The 18,699-nt window shown below is 44.1% G+C and overlaps 2 protein-coding genes across 3 annotated transcripts in view; one reads left to right on the top strand and one right to left on the bottom strand.

The window, feature by feature from the left end:
- Positions 1-13,893, bottom strand: part of COL4A2 (collagen type IV alpha 2 chain) — a 140,894-nt gene extending 127,001 nt beyond the window's left edge. The window contains exons 1-3 of the mRNA XM_031045558.2: positions 13,820-13,893; positions 13,475-13,578; positions 13,274-13,334 (exon numbers count right to left, since the gene is read on the bottom strand). Of these exons, the coding sequence (XP_030901418.2) occupies positions 13,274-13,334; positions 13,475-13,518 (105 nt within the window). The 5' untranslated portion in view covers positions 13,519-13,578; positions 13,820-13,893. The remainder of the gene's footprint in view (positions 1-13,273; positions 13,335-13,474; positions 13,579-13,819) is intronic.
- Positions 13,894-13,975: 82 nt separating this feature from the next.
- Positions 13,976-18,699, top strand: part of COL4A1 (collagen type IV alpha 1 chain) — a 123,278-nt gene continuing 118,554 nt past the window's right edge. Inside the window, exon 1 of one of the 2 annotated variants that reach the window (XM_031045573.2) lies at positions 13,976-14,266. In XM_031045573.2, coding sequence (XP_030901433.1) covers positions 14,204-14,266 — 63 coding nt within the window. In that variant the 5' untranslated portion in view covers positions 13,976-14,203. The remainder of the gene's footprint in view (positions 14,267-18,699) is intronic. The other variant, XM_034060207.1, reaches the window with a different exon arrangement.

The following is an 18,699-nucleotide window of genomic DNA, read 5'->3' as shown; positions in this document are numbered from 1 at the left end:
GAAATAAAAGACCTAACAGTTTAGTGCTGTAAGTCTTAAATAAGTAAGTGTAATGTGGTGGACTGTCACAGGACTGCAATGAAAAAACAATTCCCAGCTGGCTGCTCGTATCATCATTACTTAAGTCAAACCCCAGCCACAGCTTTACTGGTTGATAACAAATGTAGGTGACCAGTTGAGGATATAGTCTGACTCACCCTTCTAAGACCCTATTCAGAAATTCTGGTTCCTAGAAATTCAAAATTGAACCTGTTTACAGTAAAACATTTCTCATCTCAGACAGAGACATGACATACAACTGCAAAACCACGAAGGCCAAAAGATGTGTGCAGTGTTAAGTCACTCATTATTACCTGAGGGAGGCTTGAAAAGCAGAACTTCACTAACGATTAACATGAAACCCCAACTGTCAGCAACCATGGGTAGCATTTCCATTAATTGTTACCCTGAACATTAAATCCAGTCAATCCTATTGTGTTCTGCTGCATCTCCCAGCAATCAACATAAAAGCTTGAATGCTTATAGACTGATCCAAAGCGTGCTCAAATCCATTGATTTAAAGGAGGTTTCTACAAATATGCTTTAATCTCACTTTGAAAACTGACTGAAAACATTAGACCATTTGATAGCACCAGCTTAAATTAGAGTTTTCTGTTGAAGACAACATGCTGTTCAGATTAAATCTGGTGGCACAAAATAGCTCTCATAACACTACAGTTAATCATTACAAAATAGTTAAGCCAGGGAAGTATTGTGTTCTTCAGACACAGTTGTTTAGACTTAAAGAAATTGGTCACATGTCCTTAATAATTAGACAGAATCCATGTGATAATATACCAAGATCTCACACCACTAAGTCTTCACCAAGCATGCTGAATATACTCTTTGGAGCATGTGACCTTCTGGGGCACATCTAAGGCAGCACATAGCAATATAGCACAGATATTCAAAAAGCAAGTCTCAAATAACCCACCCTGGATACTGTATCTGGCCTGAACAGTGTGTGTTGCAGTGCATTTGTATAATTTGCTAGAGGAATTCATTAGGAAAGCTCTAGTTGCAGAAACACAGGGCTTACTGAAAGCAGCTTTTATCTTGGCAAGGTAGCCAGCTTAGTAACCTGCAGTGATGTAAATCAGCAAGCAATAGCATGCTACTCTGAGTCTGGAAGGATATAACATTTCTTTCCCTGCTATTTTCAATGGTGAGAGGTGTTACAGATAATGGAATGCAACTGCAATATGGATATGTGTACTGCAGGAGAAAACAATTAATGGGCTGCTTATAGTCAACAGGGAGAACAAGTTCCCTCTCCACCACATGCTTGGCTAGGTAATATGCAACTATCAGCATCCTGCAGATTGAGGCATGGCTTACCTGCACCATGGCTGCAGGAAAAGCAACACTACAGGGATGGACAGGCAGTGAGTCCTGACTTGCTCACACTCCCTAGTTAGTCAATATGGTTCTCATGTTGGGGTTATCTTTTATGACGATATTTGTGGCTCTGCTGTTGTGGAGGTTGATGGACAATCTGACACTTATGCATGGAGGAGAGCTGTGTGAGTGTACAGCGGCCAGCATTTCCAGGTCCCCACAGGCTTGGTTGTGATCTCTGTCCTGCAGCTGGACCCCTTAGGGAATTGTCTGCTTCTGCTTGTGAAATGCTTGAGCTTCCCCTTTCCTCAGGTCTCCAAGTTCTCTGGTATTTGTCTTGCTGCTTTTGGACATGCAGAGATTTTGGGAACAGATCATCAGATCAAAAGGTCAGAAGTTTTTCCTGCTTGTGCTCTGGAGCATAGCCTTTGTGTACATTGCTCATTTGAAAGATGTAAGGGACAGCTGGCATTACTAACCAGACTCCCTGCAAAGGCTAAGCAGACTATATAAAATTACATTTGGTTCTGAAGTGACAAGCTATGGCAACACTGAGTGATTTTTTAAATCCAAAATATGAAAGAAAGAAAAAAGAAACCAAACCAATAACCTTGCACTTTTATTTTAATTCACAATTTTCCCGTGTATTTTCATAGGAAAGCAGTGCCTTCTTTTGACAGTAGGCAAACTTGGAAGTAGGAAATACAGCAGAAATTCTGAGACGGAACAGCAAGACTTCTGCAGCTGAAACAACTTCAGGGCAACCAGACCACTAAAAGGCTACAGAATAGTCCCAGGCCTGGCTTCTCAACTACTCAGGAATAGGACTTTCCTCAAATAAAAAAGTACATCTGTGTTTACAGGAAAGTTGTGAAGAGTGGGGGATCTCGAGATGCAAGCTGAATAGTCTTAGGATGGATCTCATCCATCTTTAAATAAATTTAAAAAAATCCTGTTTTTTTTTCTGTATGTATATAAATGGCTTCAGAGAGTTGACATTTCTGCATAGATGAAGGGATTACCATGGGGTTACCCATCATCTGCATGCAGCACTGTAACCTCTCTACAGACTGTCTGGGTAGGTAGTAAAACTACTTGACATGTACATTTTCACACCCCTTTATCTCCTGAGAAGGTTGAGCTTTAATCTCATAAAATTAATTACACTATTCTATGAAGTCATGTGACTGCCTAAATGGAAGATTTTTTTTAAATGCCTAATGAAAGATTGGTAGCCTCAAGGCTAGAAGTGCATGGCCAGGGCAGATCTCCATCTGCCTATCATTCATAATGAATGATGACTGTACTTCAGTTCCTCTGCTTGCTTACAAGTTATTTGCTTTATTGGAAGACACTGAATGATACATGACTAACACTGAAATCACCTTAAATGAAAATGAAATACCTTGAAGAGGTAGTAAAAATGACATCATCCCTAATTTGAGATGGTATATTTCCAGTGAGGCAGCTGACAAACCTGTGGTCCACCTCATGGAAACTGGGTTTGATGCACAGATCATTCCCAACATGCTGGTACGATGTTTCTCAGTGCCTGTGATTTGGTCATAGTAACTGAATGTTTTTCCTTGGGAAAAAAAACAACAGATCCGTTGGTTCAAAGCATAAAGCCCTGTTAAGCAGTACAGGATCATGCAAGCATGTTGCTGTAGGGCTCACAGGGATTCCTTACTCAGACAAATTCAAGGCTACAGTCCTAACCTTTCAAAGAGATTTATCATCCAGCCTCAAGCTACCTTACTAATCACCTATCTACTCAGTGGTGACTCTATGCAGTACTGTGTCCCTAAGGGACAATACAAACCTCAAGCAAGAGATTAGAGTTGGGAAGCAGAGCTAATATTTTCTTGAAGTTCTCCAACATCTCAGACCATAGAACATACCTTATCAAGAATGGCTACTATCTTATTCCGTTGAAGGCACAAACAGGACTAATATGAATGAATAACAGCAAAGAGAGCTTCAGGTTTCTCATCTTACACAGAAAAATAATCAGATTAGTATTGGTCTGAACATGAATTGGATGGATGGTGTGAGATGTTTGGATCTCAATTTGATGGCATAAATTCATAAAAAGAAATCAATATTAACAAGATTTTTTTTTCTCAATTGCTTCCCAGCCCATCTGCCATATAGGCTTATTTCAAAGATCATTTCTTGTAAGGGATTCAGGTATAGTTTGATGTGTGAAAATAGTACCATATTTCACACTCTTTGAGTCTAATTAAGTCTATTTACACAGAAGAAATGAATACTGATTCCTTCAGTCCCTGGGTCACTGAAAGAAAGGAGTTCCAAGAAGTCCTCTCCTTATTCTCTAAGACTAGGGCAAAAGCTAACCGGACTACCTTATAGAAAGCTGCAGTATTAATAGCTTCATAGATAAGGCAGCTGGGCTGTAAACTGCCAAACAAATCAAAACTACTGCCATAGGCAAGGACTGGAATAGAAAAGTAAGAAAGAAATCTAGACTGGAAGTTGGCACTGTGTAACTGACAACTGACAAACTCCAGTTCACACCAAATGAGAATAGTTAAAATCTCTGTCTTCTACTACTCACCTGTGCTTGACTTTATTCTAAAACCAGAAGGTAAAAGAACCCATTTTTGCCATTCCCCTGATATGAGTGACCATTCCAGGTGGTCTCCAGCGAGAGGAAGACAGCTCAAGGAGTTGCACTGCAGTGTTCATGCTCTCCAAGAACAGACCAAAGTACAGTCAGGGAGCACAGCATAAGCCACCAGGAAACAAGCACGTAGCCAAGCGCTATATATTCCAGCCACTGTCCTTTCCTTGGGAAGGACTATTTCCCCTCGTGCTTAGGCATGACAAAGAGGACTAGTAAATGGTGTTTTGATACCTCTGCTTTTGCAATTTTGTTTGTGACCTGTTGCCATTCACATGCTTATTTTTGTCCTTTTACTTACATGATGTAGCTATCAACAAATAGGGCATAATGCCATGAAAGATCACATAAAGCTTAAAACAAAAGTATCAGGAGAGATTTTGCTTTTCTTCTGCATAAATTTCTTATTTGAGTGTGCGAAATGTGAATAGAGTTGCAAAGCAAGCCACAAGTATTCAGAATGCTGAGGCATTTTCTGCACCTGGCTGCAAAATAACTCAGTTCTTCTATTTCATCCCTACTCAGGTAAAACTACCCAATACACTGATGGATGTGAGAAATGAGAGTGGGTTCTTACTTCCAGGCAGTTCCTGTCACAGTCTGAAGTGCACGTGCTCTAAATTAGTGTATTAAGTTGCCCCTGCTTGACCATCTGTACTATTTTTGCTGGCAGAAAGGTCCTGTGCATGCCTGTTGCTTGGGCTAGGAAGCTTTTGCTTGCTTTGCTTCAGCAAAGACATTTTTGTGCATGATGCAGGAATCTGAATACTGTAAGGACCACAGGCAGTCTCTAAGGGACCACCCTGTTTTGGAAACTAAGGAAAGTAATTACTGTTATGGTCATGGACAGACCATGCAGGCAGAGAATACACCTGGGACTCTGTGGTTTACTGTAAGGGATGCAGCCAGAGAGGAAGCAGGCCACAGGCTTTAGTGAGTTAAGGGATAACAGATGTGCTGGCTACCTCCTGGGCATGCACAGAGGATAGAAGATTTGAGTGACGTTATACCTATCCCATTATACCTACTCTTACCACACACCTGCAAAGCACTTGGGAAAAAAACATCTTCTGCCCACACTGCAAGGAAAATGCTAAGTTTCCCTGTTCACTTCCTTCTTCCGGCCAGTGTCACTTAAGATTTTCCAAGTGTCATGCAAAGATGTTTGGGGCTGTTTCCAGCAGACTTTCTTTGGCTGAGAGCTTGGGGAGATATGCAAGCTTCCCATGCTCTGCGGCCTCAGTGGCTATTCCCAGTCCTGAGCATTCCTTTCTGCCCACTCCCTTTGCTGTGGCTCAGCCTGGGACACACCAGCAGCCCTGGTGAGCAGCTCCACTCTCCTCCCAGCACTGCTCCCCACTGTCTCTGAACACATGTTTGGCGTGCTGTGAGACTGGGACCAGGTGACTGAACATCAATTACGAGGCGGGTCAATGTCTCGAATGTAAAAATGCCTTTCCTCATCTGTTTGCAGCATGCCTGGGGACTGCTCAGCAGGTCAAGGAGATCCAGCACTGTGCAAAGAGCAAGGCACACATGAGCACAGCTGGGAAAGCCTACTAAGTTTTCCCAGGTTCCTGTCTTCAGGTATTATTTTGCTCCCCATGTTTGCAAGGTGCAGCAAGTGTGGGCAGGACCTGACAATGGACACTCCTGCAGTACAGGCAGTGAACCGCTGATTTGTACAGATGCTTGGTTTTCCTTTTTCTTTTATCACCGATGAGGAACAGGTTTGTTTCCAACCTGGCATTTCCGCAGGATCCCAGGCCATGCAGCAAGGCAGTCAGCTTCCTGTTGAGCCAGGAGCTGTGGCCTCCAAGGGATGAGGACCAAGGACAGGCAGAAGGGCAGCCTAGCTGCTCTGCTGCTGTGTCAGGCACCAACAGCCAGAACACAAATTCCAGGAGCTGTGCTGGATGCAGAAACTCATGAAATCAGAGCTGTGCTTTGGGACAAAGCTTAAACCTAAGGCAATTAGTTGTTTTCTAATAACACACACACAAAAGAATGACACCTCCATTTTCTCCCCCCACTAAAACCCCATTTGCAGAACAGGACAAATGGAAGGGCTTGTGCTGTATCCAAAATATTTCACATTGACCACCATCCCTTTGTAAACAGCCCACTTATATAGTCAGGAGATAATTTTGACCAGCAAAGAACATTTAAAGGCCTGGTGAAATATACAGAACAAGTATAGTTGGAATAAAGAATTTATTAGTTTCACCAGCCAATGGTGAGAGGAGGTGTGGGCATGATCTGCAGCTAAGACCTGCCAAAAATAAGCCAAGCCCTATTTATCTGAATGATCTTGACTTGCTGACTTCAGAAAGCTACTTCAAAATAAAGGTTGAGATCATTTATGAATAAATAGGATGTCTGGAATATCCCAGTAAGCATACATTCTGGATAATCGTTATGATCTAAATGCCCTTCTAATCTTGCATGTCTAAAATAAAAACAGAACTCATTGGTAAATTTAGGTTGAAAATCCATTTTTTTCTCTTGACAGAAAGTTTTGTTTTGACGAACTCTGTCAGCAGAAGAAAAGCCAAGTAATGCCACCCTTTGGATTCACATAGAAGGTTCTGATCAGTTTTGAAACCCTCTTTGGGCCTTCCAGAAACACACTGATCTCCCTATAACTTCCACAGAACTTTCAGCTCACGTCTACTTATCCAGCACTCGCATTTCCTGTCCCAGCCTTTCCCCAGCACCGGACTGCCATCCGCCTCCACCGCTGGCAGTGACTCAGGCCCCGCTCCCCAACCAGCCCCAGGGGAGCCCCGGGGCCAGCCGGCCACCTGGGCGCAGGGCCAGCTCCTGGTGCAGCTGTGCAGCCTCCCCTCACACTGCATGGGGATGTGAAATGAGCTGTGTGGGAAAAAGGCCGTGAGAAGTGGGGCTTCCCTCTTGGCCCACCAGCGGATCACTGAATGCTGGGTCTCGGTGCTGGCATGAACTGTGGTCAGCCATGGGCCACCCCGACCTTGACCTGTGTTGATATCCCAGTGTAACTGCAGCCCATCCCCATCGCCATGGCCCTGCCCTGCTCTCCAGGCCTGTGTCTGACCCTAGTCACCACTCCTGGACCAGGAGGATGAGAGCCCAGCCTCTATCCATGCCTCTTGTCTTCCCTACCCATGTGGGGCAGCAGCCTAAGGCTGGGTAAATAATGACTGCATCACACCTCATTCCTGCGATGTACAAAAGCAAAAGTGAAAGATGGTGCAAAAGCACATGTTCAGAAGATTCTGCAACCTTGTCAAACACTGTCAGAGGGGAAACCACGCTACAAAAATACGATGCAGCTGAAGGATGTACAATTACTCATGCAATGCAAGTTCACTTTTCTGCAAGAGTGTTCTTCCTTGCTACACATTATTTCTAGGGTCTGAAGACAGGTTGCTATGCTTGCAAAGTTGTGATTCACTCCAGCACCTCAGCTTACAAATGGACATAAAAGGGCACATGAAAACCAATCACGTCAGTCCTTAGTCACTCAGAAATACCTGCATCATAAAAATCACATACATTCACTCTGAGCTGAGTCAACTGCTCCTGTCAAGCAGCTGCTGCCATTTTAAAGAAAATAACTGTTGATAAACATCAGGAAATACTGCAAACTTCACTGTGTTTTTCCTCCTTAGAAGCAAATGAGGTACTGCAAATAGTGCAAGGCATTTGTTTCCTAAGGGAGAAGAGGTTAGAGAACACAAGCTGCCTTCTTTGGCAAGCAGAGATATCATAACTGTAAGCTACTAAATTAACTTTGAACTATCCCAGGATCTTGGATCAGTATAAAATACAATATGAAGAATGCTCCACTCCTTGACCAATTTTTGGCTTGGAAAAACAAAAGCAAAGAACAGATGAAGTCAGTCTGGTCTCAAACAAGAAATTCATTACTGCAAAAAGAAATAAAAAAGATCCACTAATACAAGCTGTGCTTTCAACTCTGGAACTAAAATATTTATAACAGGTATGTTTTCTATACTATAACTGAATAAGCCACAGCACAGCTTTACGTCTTGGGAAAGGCAAATCTGTTTGGACTTTTAAGTAATTTTTTTCACAAAATTTGAAAACTACATGCTGTGGCTTAGTACCATAATGCATAAAGGCTTCCTGTGGCACAACTACTACATAGTAAAACCCAGACATACTACTTTAAAAGCTCAAGGAAAAGTGATGCTGAATTTTTGAAACTACTTCAGCTACTTTCAGGTTAACTTTCAGATTAACGTGACAAAAAAAAAGAGATAATTTTGCTACATGATAGCTTATCTTGTCTCTCAGTATCAACATTTTAACCTCTGAAAAATATGGGAAGCTGACAGAACTCTATCTCTTCTCCTACCAAATGCAGCATGACTACATATCATGTAATAACTCTTTAAAATTATTATTGCACTCTGTATACATTATTGTACACATTCATTAAGCATCCTTCTGATCTACTCACAAGAAAGAGTAAAGAATATGAGTGGCTTTGCACTGGGAGATCACCACAGACATGTGCGAGAACCTCCTCCTCACTAACTCCAGGGAGACACAAGGATTTTAGTGTAACCTGACTTTAGCCCTAGAATGAGTAACTTTGATCACTCTTAGGATATAACTGCATAACAGTCTCTCTAATTGAATCCACACAGATATAGCAGAAATGGCTCTTAAAGAAATCTTCCTAGGAAGAATGATTTATTAATAAGAACTTAGGATCAGTATTGGTTTCATAAGCATGGCAACAAAAAAGAACTTCAAGGAAGAATTTGAGGAACAGCAAGGGAAAGAGACATTTAAGGAAATTCTCTTACTGATGAATGGAACAGACAGCATACTAGAAAGAAAGGACCAGAAACAGGATTTTAAAGCTATGGAACATGATGACATTTATATGTATGCAATACTCGCAGTGAGTGTGTTAGTCTGCCTGACATCATATGATGCTGAAACATGAAATCCTGAGTCTGACAAAAAAAAAAAAGTAAAAATTCCATTTTGGCAGCCATTGTGCTGCTCATCTACACCATGATGCACGCTGTGACCCTCAGCATGGAAACACCACTGCCGGATCAAGCAAGGCATGGCTGTTGGTGCCACTGAAAGCGAGGGATTTTGCCTTATATAGCTATCGGGATGCCACCTTCTTCACTCAGCACTTCTTATAGTTCTTTATCAGAGATGCCCCATCTTCACAGCTCCATGACTGAATGTAGAAGGAGTCCTCTCTGAACTACGCAATAATTCTTTCAAGGTTCAAAGAAATACTGAATAAAGTTATCAGATGTGCTGGAGGCTCCCAAAAATGCTGGGTTTGTTGGTTTTGTTTGTTTGGTTTTTTTTTTTTTGCAAGGTATCACTGTTCTGTCTGATTTTCTTACAGAGCACCACTCTTACCCAAAGATGAGCCAAACTGCACACTTACTTAAATAGGCATAAAAAAGTCATGTCTGCCAGTGTGGAAATGCCTCAAATGAAATTGTTCTAAAATAGGATTGTGATGATTCTCTTTATTGGGAACTCTTAGGCAAAAGGCAGAGCTGTTTTTGAAGCAGTGCACAGGTAGGCAGTCTGGTATTTTCAGGAAGAGACAGATTCATTTTCCATGCACTACGAAATGTGGCAGAAGAAATTGATATGTCAGACTGACAACTCAATCCTGGGCTACCTGGGAAGAACATATGCTCTATTATATTCTGCACACTGTGATACATTCACAGTGGACATGTCCAGCAGGATGGGCTGAGTGATTACTCAACCCTGGCTTTTTTCAGCCTGGAAATTCTGGGTTAACGTAAAAAGTGCTCCCCTTTCAGTGAGAGGGGTTTCCAGACAGAATGAAACAGGACACATCTGGGAAAACCTGGATGCAGGACAGCCACAGAACATTGACACATTTTAACTCAGAGCAATAATTTAGACACCCATGTCAGCAACTTAATTTTACTATGAAGTTGATAGAAAGAAGTACATAGTACTTTTGGTTTTGACTTATCTTTTTAAGGACTGCTGCTTCTCCCATTTTTATGCCATAATGCTACTAGTACATCCCCTCACAATGTCACAGAACACAAGGGAATTATAACCTGTAAACTACTTCAACTGTATTTTTATTTCTATATAAATCTCTGTATATATGTTCTCCCTTAAAAATGTCAGTTGTGATCTGTTGTCATTATTTTTGCAAAAATGTTAGTCTAACTTATTCTCTCTCAGATTTTTTTTATTTATCTGACAGTCATTCCCTTCTTTTCTGGGATTCCATTGCTCCCAATGGATTACAGCTTGGGGAAACAAACAAACAAACAAACAAACAAACAAAAAACCACCCTCCCCCCAAAAAGAAACCAAACCCAAACAATCCCCCCTCCGCAAAAAAAAACCCCAACAAACAACAAAACAACAAACCCACAAAACAACACAAAACCAAACCTATTTTCATTAGGGGGATTTTAAAAATATATACTAAGGGGGTACCAATAAAGTAACCATGTGTCACAAAACTACTTATGAAGAAGCGTGCTTTGGAAAAGACAAATAAAAAACAAATCACCATTAGCAGAAGATACATTCTATCTGAAAAGAAAATCAATAAATAATCAAAGAATTATATTTTGGATGCAATATATTTGCAGGGATAGAAAGAGGGAGAAGAAATCTGCAAACTTGGCTGATCTTTGGGAAGTTAATACAACTTAATTTTATCTAATCCATATTAATTCTTAAATCTACAATTTAGACTAGTTCCAAAGTTATTTAAGGCCTTTAACATCACCAGCCAGTGTATGCCAAAGAGTGCTAAAGATAACTGGGGCCTGATCCTGTGTCTTCTACTATTTCCATTCAGGGACTCCTCTTCCTTAATTTTCTTTAAGCCTGCAACTGGCAGCATCTCCTCTTGCCTGAGACACCATTTCTTCTTCCCCAGTCCTCAGATATACTAAACATTGTGCGTTATCTTCCTCTCATTTCTTTCTCTGCTGAGAAACATCCATCTCCCTAACAGCTAACAGCAGCCTCCAGTCAAATGCTCTGAGTTCCGCTCTCTTTCCCTCCATCCTGGCTTTCTCCTTAATCTCATTCCAGTTTCTTCCTATGTGCAGTTTCATTCAACAACACTTATCTCCAGCAGCTGTAACTCATTCTCACATATACGGCTGTCAAACCCAGGAGCCCTGCTTGTCTCATTACATGCAGAACCATGTCTTTTAAGATCTGGTCCCACAGACTTTGGTAATTCATAGCAGTTCTTTTTTAATATAAGCTAATAAAACACTTTATAACTTCATCAGCACATCAATCTGTGTAACAAACAGTAGAAGATTCAATGTGACAAACAGGATTACAGTGCAAAGAATGCGACTGCCAGCAACCCACCCGCAATCAGGTGGTGGTGCTCCTTCCCACACACACGCTCTGTGCAAACACACTTGCCCAGAGCTGCTGTCACTGCAAGGAGCAAGCCCACTCTCAGCTGCCTGTGCCAACCCAAGTTTCTATGAATACAAGTGGTGACTTGATCCAGGATAGAGTTAGCTTTTCACCCTTCTTCTCTTTTGGGGTACTGATTAGTTTAAACGAGTAACTTTCCAATGCAGCTCACCACACAACTATAGAAAGACTTGTGCTGGCCATGGGAAGGGAGTGGCATACGGATGGAAAATTGGATAAATATTTTGGTGGCAATGCTGTTCTAATTTTTTTCATGGAAACATGACCAAACTTCCTCACTCACATTCACTGTGTCTTTTCATCTCCTACACAGCAACCACCTTAGGAGCTGTTAAATCATGGAATTAAGACCTTCAAGCAGGCAAATTTGCTCTTCAAGAGACCTGGGGGAAAAACAGCATGTCGACATTCAAGCAGCCATGATTAGACCACATCTATTAAACGAGGTAGCTCAAACACCTCTTCAGTATGCTCCTAATATTAATGCCTCAGACTTCAGTCTACAAACAAGAACATGAAGGAGAATGAATTAACCTATGCTACAGCTAAGGCTCAGGTATTACGCTATACATGTTACAGCACTTTATAAAAATAGGAGTCATACCACAAATGCTGCTTTTTTATGTCAGCTTATCCCAGTGATTTCATTACCAGGCCTAAACCACTTGCATTATCATCAGCCTGCTCTGCTTTCAGCTGCACATGGTAGTATTATCACCCATTTAGTGCTACTCAGCAGAATGATGTTTCTATCAAAACATGGCAAAGAAGAGTAGCATGTGACACTGGAGGTCCCCACTGGTGTCCCTTCCCATGGGTCTGCAGGTCCCCAGTCTGCCTGCACTTGCTCAGCCATGACGTAATGGCATCAAGCAGCCACGCAGACCAATGGGCAAGCTCTGCACGCCAACTGCACATGTGGCACAACCCCTGCTGCAGAAGCCCTAACATTTCCCATTCCTTAATTATATCATCTCACCATGAAGGTGTAACCACATCACATATCTAGAAGCAGCGCAGTCATAAAAAGGGGATGAAAGTTGCAGACAGTAGGATTGAAATCTAAGTAAGACAGCTTAAGAAAAAATGTAATCAAGGTCCCACTTGCCCATGACCACGAAGCTTTACCCATAAGTGGTGGCTGACAGATGCAGCCACAAGGCCTGATCCAAAGCATACTGGCATTAATGACAATCTTTCCATTAAAATACAGTTAAGCTTTGTAACAGGCAAATGTTGCACTCCCATACACGTTATCTCTCACTTCTTTCACATCCCTGCGATGATGACCCAAGCCACCTTGACAGCACCTGACCTACCTATTTTGGATTTAACAACTTAAACAATTTATTTATAAACATGCTTCTATTTGTGTGAGTAATAGCCATAATATCAGCTTCTCAGTCCTCAGACAAGATCTGTACTTCACTGAAGATACTTAATTTGCAGGTTTACTTCTCCTAAGTTCTCTGTTATCTAAAGCACTGCATTTGCTTTTCTGACAAAAATGAAGCAGCTGTGGGGCTTGCTTCACTATTGCTTTAACAAATTACCCAATCTGAGCAAAAGTAGTAGTGGAATACTTCAAACAACTTGTCACTGGAGCCTTACACTTCTCTGCTAAACATCATGTTGTTGAAGTCAGTTATCTGTAAGGCTCCCAAAGATGATTTGTTGGTTGTTTCTTTTAATGGCATGATAGATAAGCCATCTGGCAAAGTTCCTCACTTTCTGGTACCCAGGAAACTGCTTTTCCCTCCTCTCTCCTCAGTAAAACTCGTAAGGCATTTTACTTACGGCATCCACTCGGACAGCTGACAGCACGACTTCCATCAGGATCAGCAGAAGCCCCAGATCCCTGCAGGGAAAGGTGAATAAGCATAATATTATTGTTTTAAACCGGCCCAAAACAAGCACGTGACAAAACTCTGCCCCTGAAAGTGACAATACGACTTTTAAATAGTTATTTTCACAAGCCTACCGAGCAGAATTACTTACTGACAAACAAAAATACGTGCGCAGGGAAGCTGCGAGATATCCATTTTCGCTCCTTCTCTGCCCGGGGGCTCGTCTCAGGGCTTCCTCCCGCCGGACGGCCGCTCCTGCAAGGCAAAGAAGAGCCCGCACATAACGCAGGTCCCCCCGCAGGAGAGCTCCGCGCTCGGCGACGCCGCTGCCGGGGTAAGGAGCGGCCCAGCCGGTCTTGGGGGGAAAGGGGAAGGAGAAGGAGGGGTGTCGCGCCGCAGCCACCCGCGGGAGCCTGGACACAGACGAGAGAGCAGCGCCCGCTCCCCAGCTCCTTCCCAGCCCCTTCCGCCGCCCGACCCCGCGCCCGTTCCTCACCGTTGCGCGCCGCGCCGCCGTGCCCTCTCGGGCGGCAGCGGCGGTGTGGGGCGAAGCAGAGGCGCGCCTCCCCCCTCCGCCCGCCCCCTCCCACCACCCACCCGCGGCAGGAGCAGGAGGAGCAGGAGGAACTGCGGCCAGTGGGGAGCGGAGCGGGAGAGGTTGCGCCCTCCCAGGCAGGGTCCCCGCCCGGGGGAGGAGAGGGGGCTGCCACCGCCCATCGGCTACGGCGCGGCGAGTCCCTCGCCCCCGAGGCATTACAGGCGCCGAGGCCGGCACGGAGGGGAGAGGAGCGCATGTGGGGCCGGCCCAGCGGAGCCCCACACTGAGCCGGCGGCGCAACGCCGCTCCAGGGACATACGGCGCGGTGCGGTGCGCGGCAGCATGCGGCTCTGGCTTGGCTTCGGGCTGCTGCTGAGCGCAGAGCTCAGCGCCGTGTCTGCCGCGGTGAGTACGCGGACGAGAGATCTTCTCACGGGGCAGCGCGGGGACGGGATGGGGTCTGCCTAACGTCTGCCCCCCGCCTGCACTGTGCGGGGCCGCGGCTCTCGGGAAGGCGGAGCAGCCAGGTGGGCTTGGCGGGGATACCCGGTTGACCCGCGGAGCTGCGCCCTCTGGCTGGCCCTCCGCGGGCGCGGACAGCGGCGGCCTCCTCTCGGACTGCCGGCGGGGTCCCGGCTGCAGCCGCGGGACGGGCCCCTCCGGCCGGTAGCTCTCCCACGGCTCTGCTCGGAGCGCCGCTGGCTGGGGAGTATAAATCGCTCACCCACCCGCGGCTTAAGAGTACCGAGTTGTGTGTGTCCGCGGTTAGAAAGAAAAATAAGAGTTTTCGTACGGGGAAAAAAAAAAGAAAAGGGACAGGTAATAAATAAATAAATAAGCAAGTACTTGGTTGCTTGGATCCCTGTTGCCGTGCTCGCTGCCTTTGACCCCCGCGATGGCAGTAGTCCGGAGACCAGGAAGGATCCTGATGTTGTTAATGGTTAAAGTTGAGTTTTGGCACTTCTCCCGATGGAGCAGATTAAGCTACAGTTTAAAATCGAAAGCATGCAAGTAGTCTGCAAGTTTTGCTAAGGGAGCTAATTTTATCACTGAGATAATAGCTATCCGCTGTCCTTAAGTTAAAGGACTCTCCTGGCTCTCCTGGAGTGTTTGTGCTGTTCCTTCTGTACCCCTGAGTAAAGGGCAGTGACATAATAATTTGAAATGGCTCATCTTTTTGTGTCTCCTTGCTTTCTTGCATTTGCTTAGGTTGATCCTGTCCTGGTGAAGTTTGTGAGTACAAGAAGCTCATCAGTAGGCATGGGCAGATGGATTTTTGTTGTGCTTCCTGCTTATAGATGTAGGATCTTGTACTAGCATTTTAATCAGTAGAGAAAGTATGGGAAAGGTTCATATTAAAATTTTTCTGCCATTTCAGATGAGACTAATTTCTATAATGAATTATAATATCTCTGTGTGACCATGGGGATGGTATGTATGCCTTGAATCAGCTGAAGTAAGAAATGCACTGAACTTGTGATGCCTTATCTGTTGCTCCTAGGCTGATAGTATCAGACTTACTGTGGTTGCAGTAAATCACTTGGTGATGCACCTCTGACATGATTCACCCATCACTTGGCATTAAGCTGATTAAGCTGTATTCCTTTCAGGATATAATTAATTTTCATTAATTAAAGTCTTTTGAAGTAAATGATTCACATTTGCACTTTGAATTTGGTATTCCTGGAGGTATAAATACCTGTTTGTGAGATCTATTCCTCTCTTGAGCTGTGAAGTCAATGGGTAAACCATGACTCTCAGTCAAAGAAAGAAAACTATGTAGGGAAGCAGTGCTTATTAGAAGACAGTATGAACTTTAGAATTAGTTGTAAAATTTCAGGTCTTCTGTAGTAACTCTGAAGAGGCTCTGTTTTAGAATTGTCCTGTATGTGTGGGACAGGTTGTTTTATTAATGCCCCTCCCCTGGCAGCAGTCAAGGCCAGGCTGGACAGGGCTTTGAGCAGCCTGGTCTAGTGGAATGTGTCCCTGCCCATGGCAGGAAGGTTGGAACTAGATGATATTTAAGGTCCCCCCAAAACTAAACCATTCTATGATCCTGTGGTTAAAGATTCCTTAAAATATAGTCTGCTGCTATTAATTACATTATGAAGTTATCATCATAATTAATTATTCTTTCTGTGCTGTGCTGACTGCAGATTTACAGTTCCTATTCAGCACCACTGGGAAACACAAGTACACTGTGGAAGCTGAGCTCCTTGAAGTTTTGTTGCATTAGATAAACTTTCAGCTGAACATGGGTGGCCTTTCAATTAATGCAATTCTGTTAGTGTTGTCCCCAGCTCCATACTATTGCCCATCATTAGCAAATGCCCTCAAGGTGAAGGCAACTGCTGTTGGCCTGCATCATACCGGGCATGGGTGGTAGTTGTGGGGTTTCTTTTGGAAGGTCCTTAAGCTAGGCTGATGCCTCTGAGTAATTGTGGCAGGATGGTCTGATTGACTGTACACCTGGGCAGGACTTCTCGCTTCTGCTTTTTGCAGAGCTGGCCCAGTGCTCACATTGTACTCAAAAAATGTGTTCCCACTGTTTGCATTTGAAGAGTAGTTGTGTTAGCAGAGGACTCCATGGTAGGCAAGGTTGAATGGAGGGAATATTGCTTGAGATAGTCTAAATGGAGTGACCACTTTTCTTCTGTATGAAGTGATGCTGGTTCCCTAAACAGCTTATGATAGCCAGATTTTTTTAAAAAACTTGTATTTGTGAAGCCACAGTCTTGTCATGCCTTAATTCTTCTGTGGCCTTTGTCACAGAATCTGTGAGGCTGGAGGACGTCTTGGAGGTCATCTAGTCCAATGCCCTGCTTAGAGCACGGCCAGCTACAGCAAGCTGCTCGAGGCATATCCAGCTGGGTTTTGGGTATCTCCCAAGGATGGAGAATCCTCACCCTCTGTGGGCAACCTAGTTGGTAGTGCTCCATCCTGTCACAATAAAAAATGCTTCTTCATGTGCGCATCATGTTGTGCAGGGGTGACTAACTGGGACTTGAGACCATGTCCATGATTGCAAATGTAGCAGAAGCAGCTCATGCTTGTGTTGTTGGTGGTGATTCTGCAGTGTAACAGAATCGCCAGGCTGGCAGAGTGAAAAATTGGTTTTATCGCTGACATATCTGTGATTAAATACATACAAGGAGATTTGGAAGGACTGCTCTCTCAGAGGCTTTGACGTAGCAGAGCCAGCCTTGAGCCAGCTACTGTCAGGATCACGTGCCTCAGTACAGAAAAGGGAGCTGCTCCCTTGCAGCTCCCACCGGTTGTAATCTGGCACGGTAAAACGTATCCAGATGTGTCACTCGAATCTCTTTTTTTTTTTACGTTGACCAATTATAATTAAGATATTAATTATAGCCTACTGGGCTTTTGTACTGTTCTGTGTTCTTTTTAGGAGGTTAACTTTCAAATTGTAAGGAGAGTAGAGTGAAAGAAAGGGCAGTGGATTTAGATGTTTCCAGATTAGGCTGAGAGGCTGCTCCCATGAGATGGCTACAGGAGAGGCTTGTTTTGATGGATCTCTGCAGGGGCTCTCATTTCTGACACTCTTCAGGCTGCCATTTCCTTTGAAGAAAGTGCATTTCCTAACATTAGTACTGCTTGGTTGAGAGATGACAATGCCCTGGAAATCCCGGTTTCATGTTTCTGTACCTTGTCAATGCTGCTGCATCTCTAGCCCCTGTGCTTCTTGCAACAGAGCAAGATCCTTCAGCTGTGCTTGAGCCCTGGAGCGAGTCATCTTCCACATAGGTGGGCTGGCTGCCATGTACCCCTGGGGGAATAATGCAGGTGCCCTACCTGGGCTTTGCAGTCTCTCCATGTTTCCCAACCATATCCTTTTCCACTTTTTAGTGTTGGCAAAACAGGAGCTGGGCCAGATCTGAGAACAAGCTCTGTCCAGCAACTAGGGGAAGGCAGGCCAAAACACTGATAGAAGTATGCATAATTTTTTCCACAAAGGCAGTGCTGATTCCAGTAGTGTTATTTATGCCGAGCCTGTGGTGGCAGCTGGGGATGCACTGGTGGGACGCCAGGAGGTTCCTGTCCCCGGACAAGCCCTGTCTGGGGAGTGGTGCCCTGTCCATAGCCAGGCAGAGGCAGCTCTGCTGTATCGCTCTCACGCCTTCCTTGTGTCAGCCCTCCTATTTTTAAATTGTATTTGGGACTGCAGTCTGACACCCATAATTCTAGGCCTAAGCAAAAAGAATAAAGTGCTTTCAACTAATCTGAATAACTTTTTGGTTCCTTTTTCATTAAAAAACGTGGTTTATTGAGATGTACAATACACATAAATGTACACATAGATGTACAGAACACATAAATCAAGAGCAGACAAAAAAACCCCACCAAAAACCACTGGGGCTTTTGGCATGTGGCTGAAGAGAAGTCATATGACCGAGCCTGAATAACTGGCAGTGTTCACTTAAGTATGCTTTTACTAATGAAATAAGACTGCGTTGGGCACCTGCCTTCTGCAGCTATTGTGTCTAGGGCTGACAGCTGTCTTTGATGCTGAAAGACCTATCACCTGAGGCCATTTGGCATCTTTGTCCCTGAATGTCCTCAAGGACTTGTCAATACTGAGAAGATGTCCAAAAAGCCTGGAGAGCTTTCAATTCAGGATGGAGATGAAGTCACTGAAATTCAGAAAATGTGGCCAGGAGAGACCCAAATGACTTCCTGTAAGTTAAGCACCTGTCAATCTTGAAGGTCTCAGAGGGGAATGGCAAATGCATTTGGTTTTGCCTACCTGATGATGGCAGGATGCAGGAGGGTCTGGAGAAGTACAGCACTTCCCTTTCTTCCTGTTGGAGCAAGGTGGCTTG

This window comes from Melopsittacus undulatus, chromosome 2 (genome assembly GCF_012275295.1).
Source record: "Melopsittacus undulatus isolate bMelUnd1 chromosome 2, bMelUnd1.mat.Z, whole genome shotgun sequence".
Classification (NCBI taxonomy): domain Eukaryota; kingdom Metazoa; phylum Chordata; class Aves; order Psittaciformes; family Psittaculidae; genus Melopsittacus; species Melopsittacus undulatus.
This window is presented reverse-complemented; position numbering and strand designations above follow the sequence as displayed.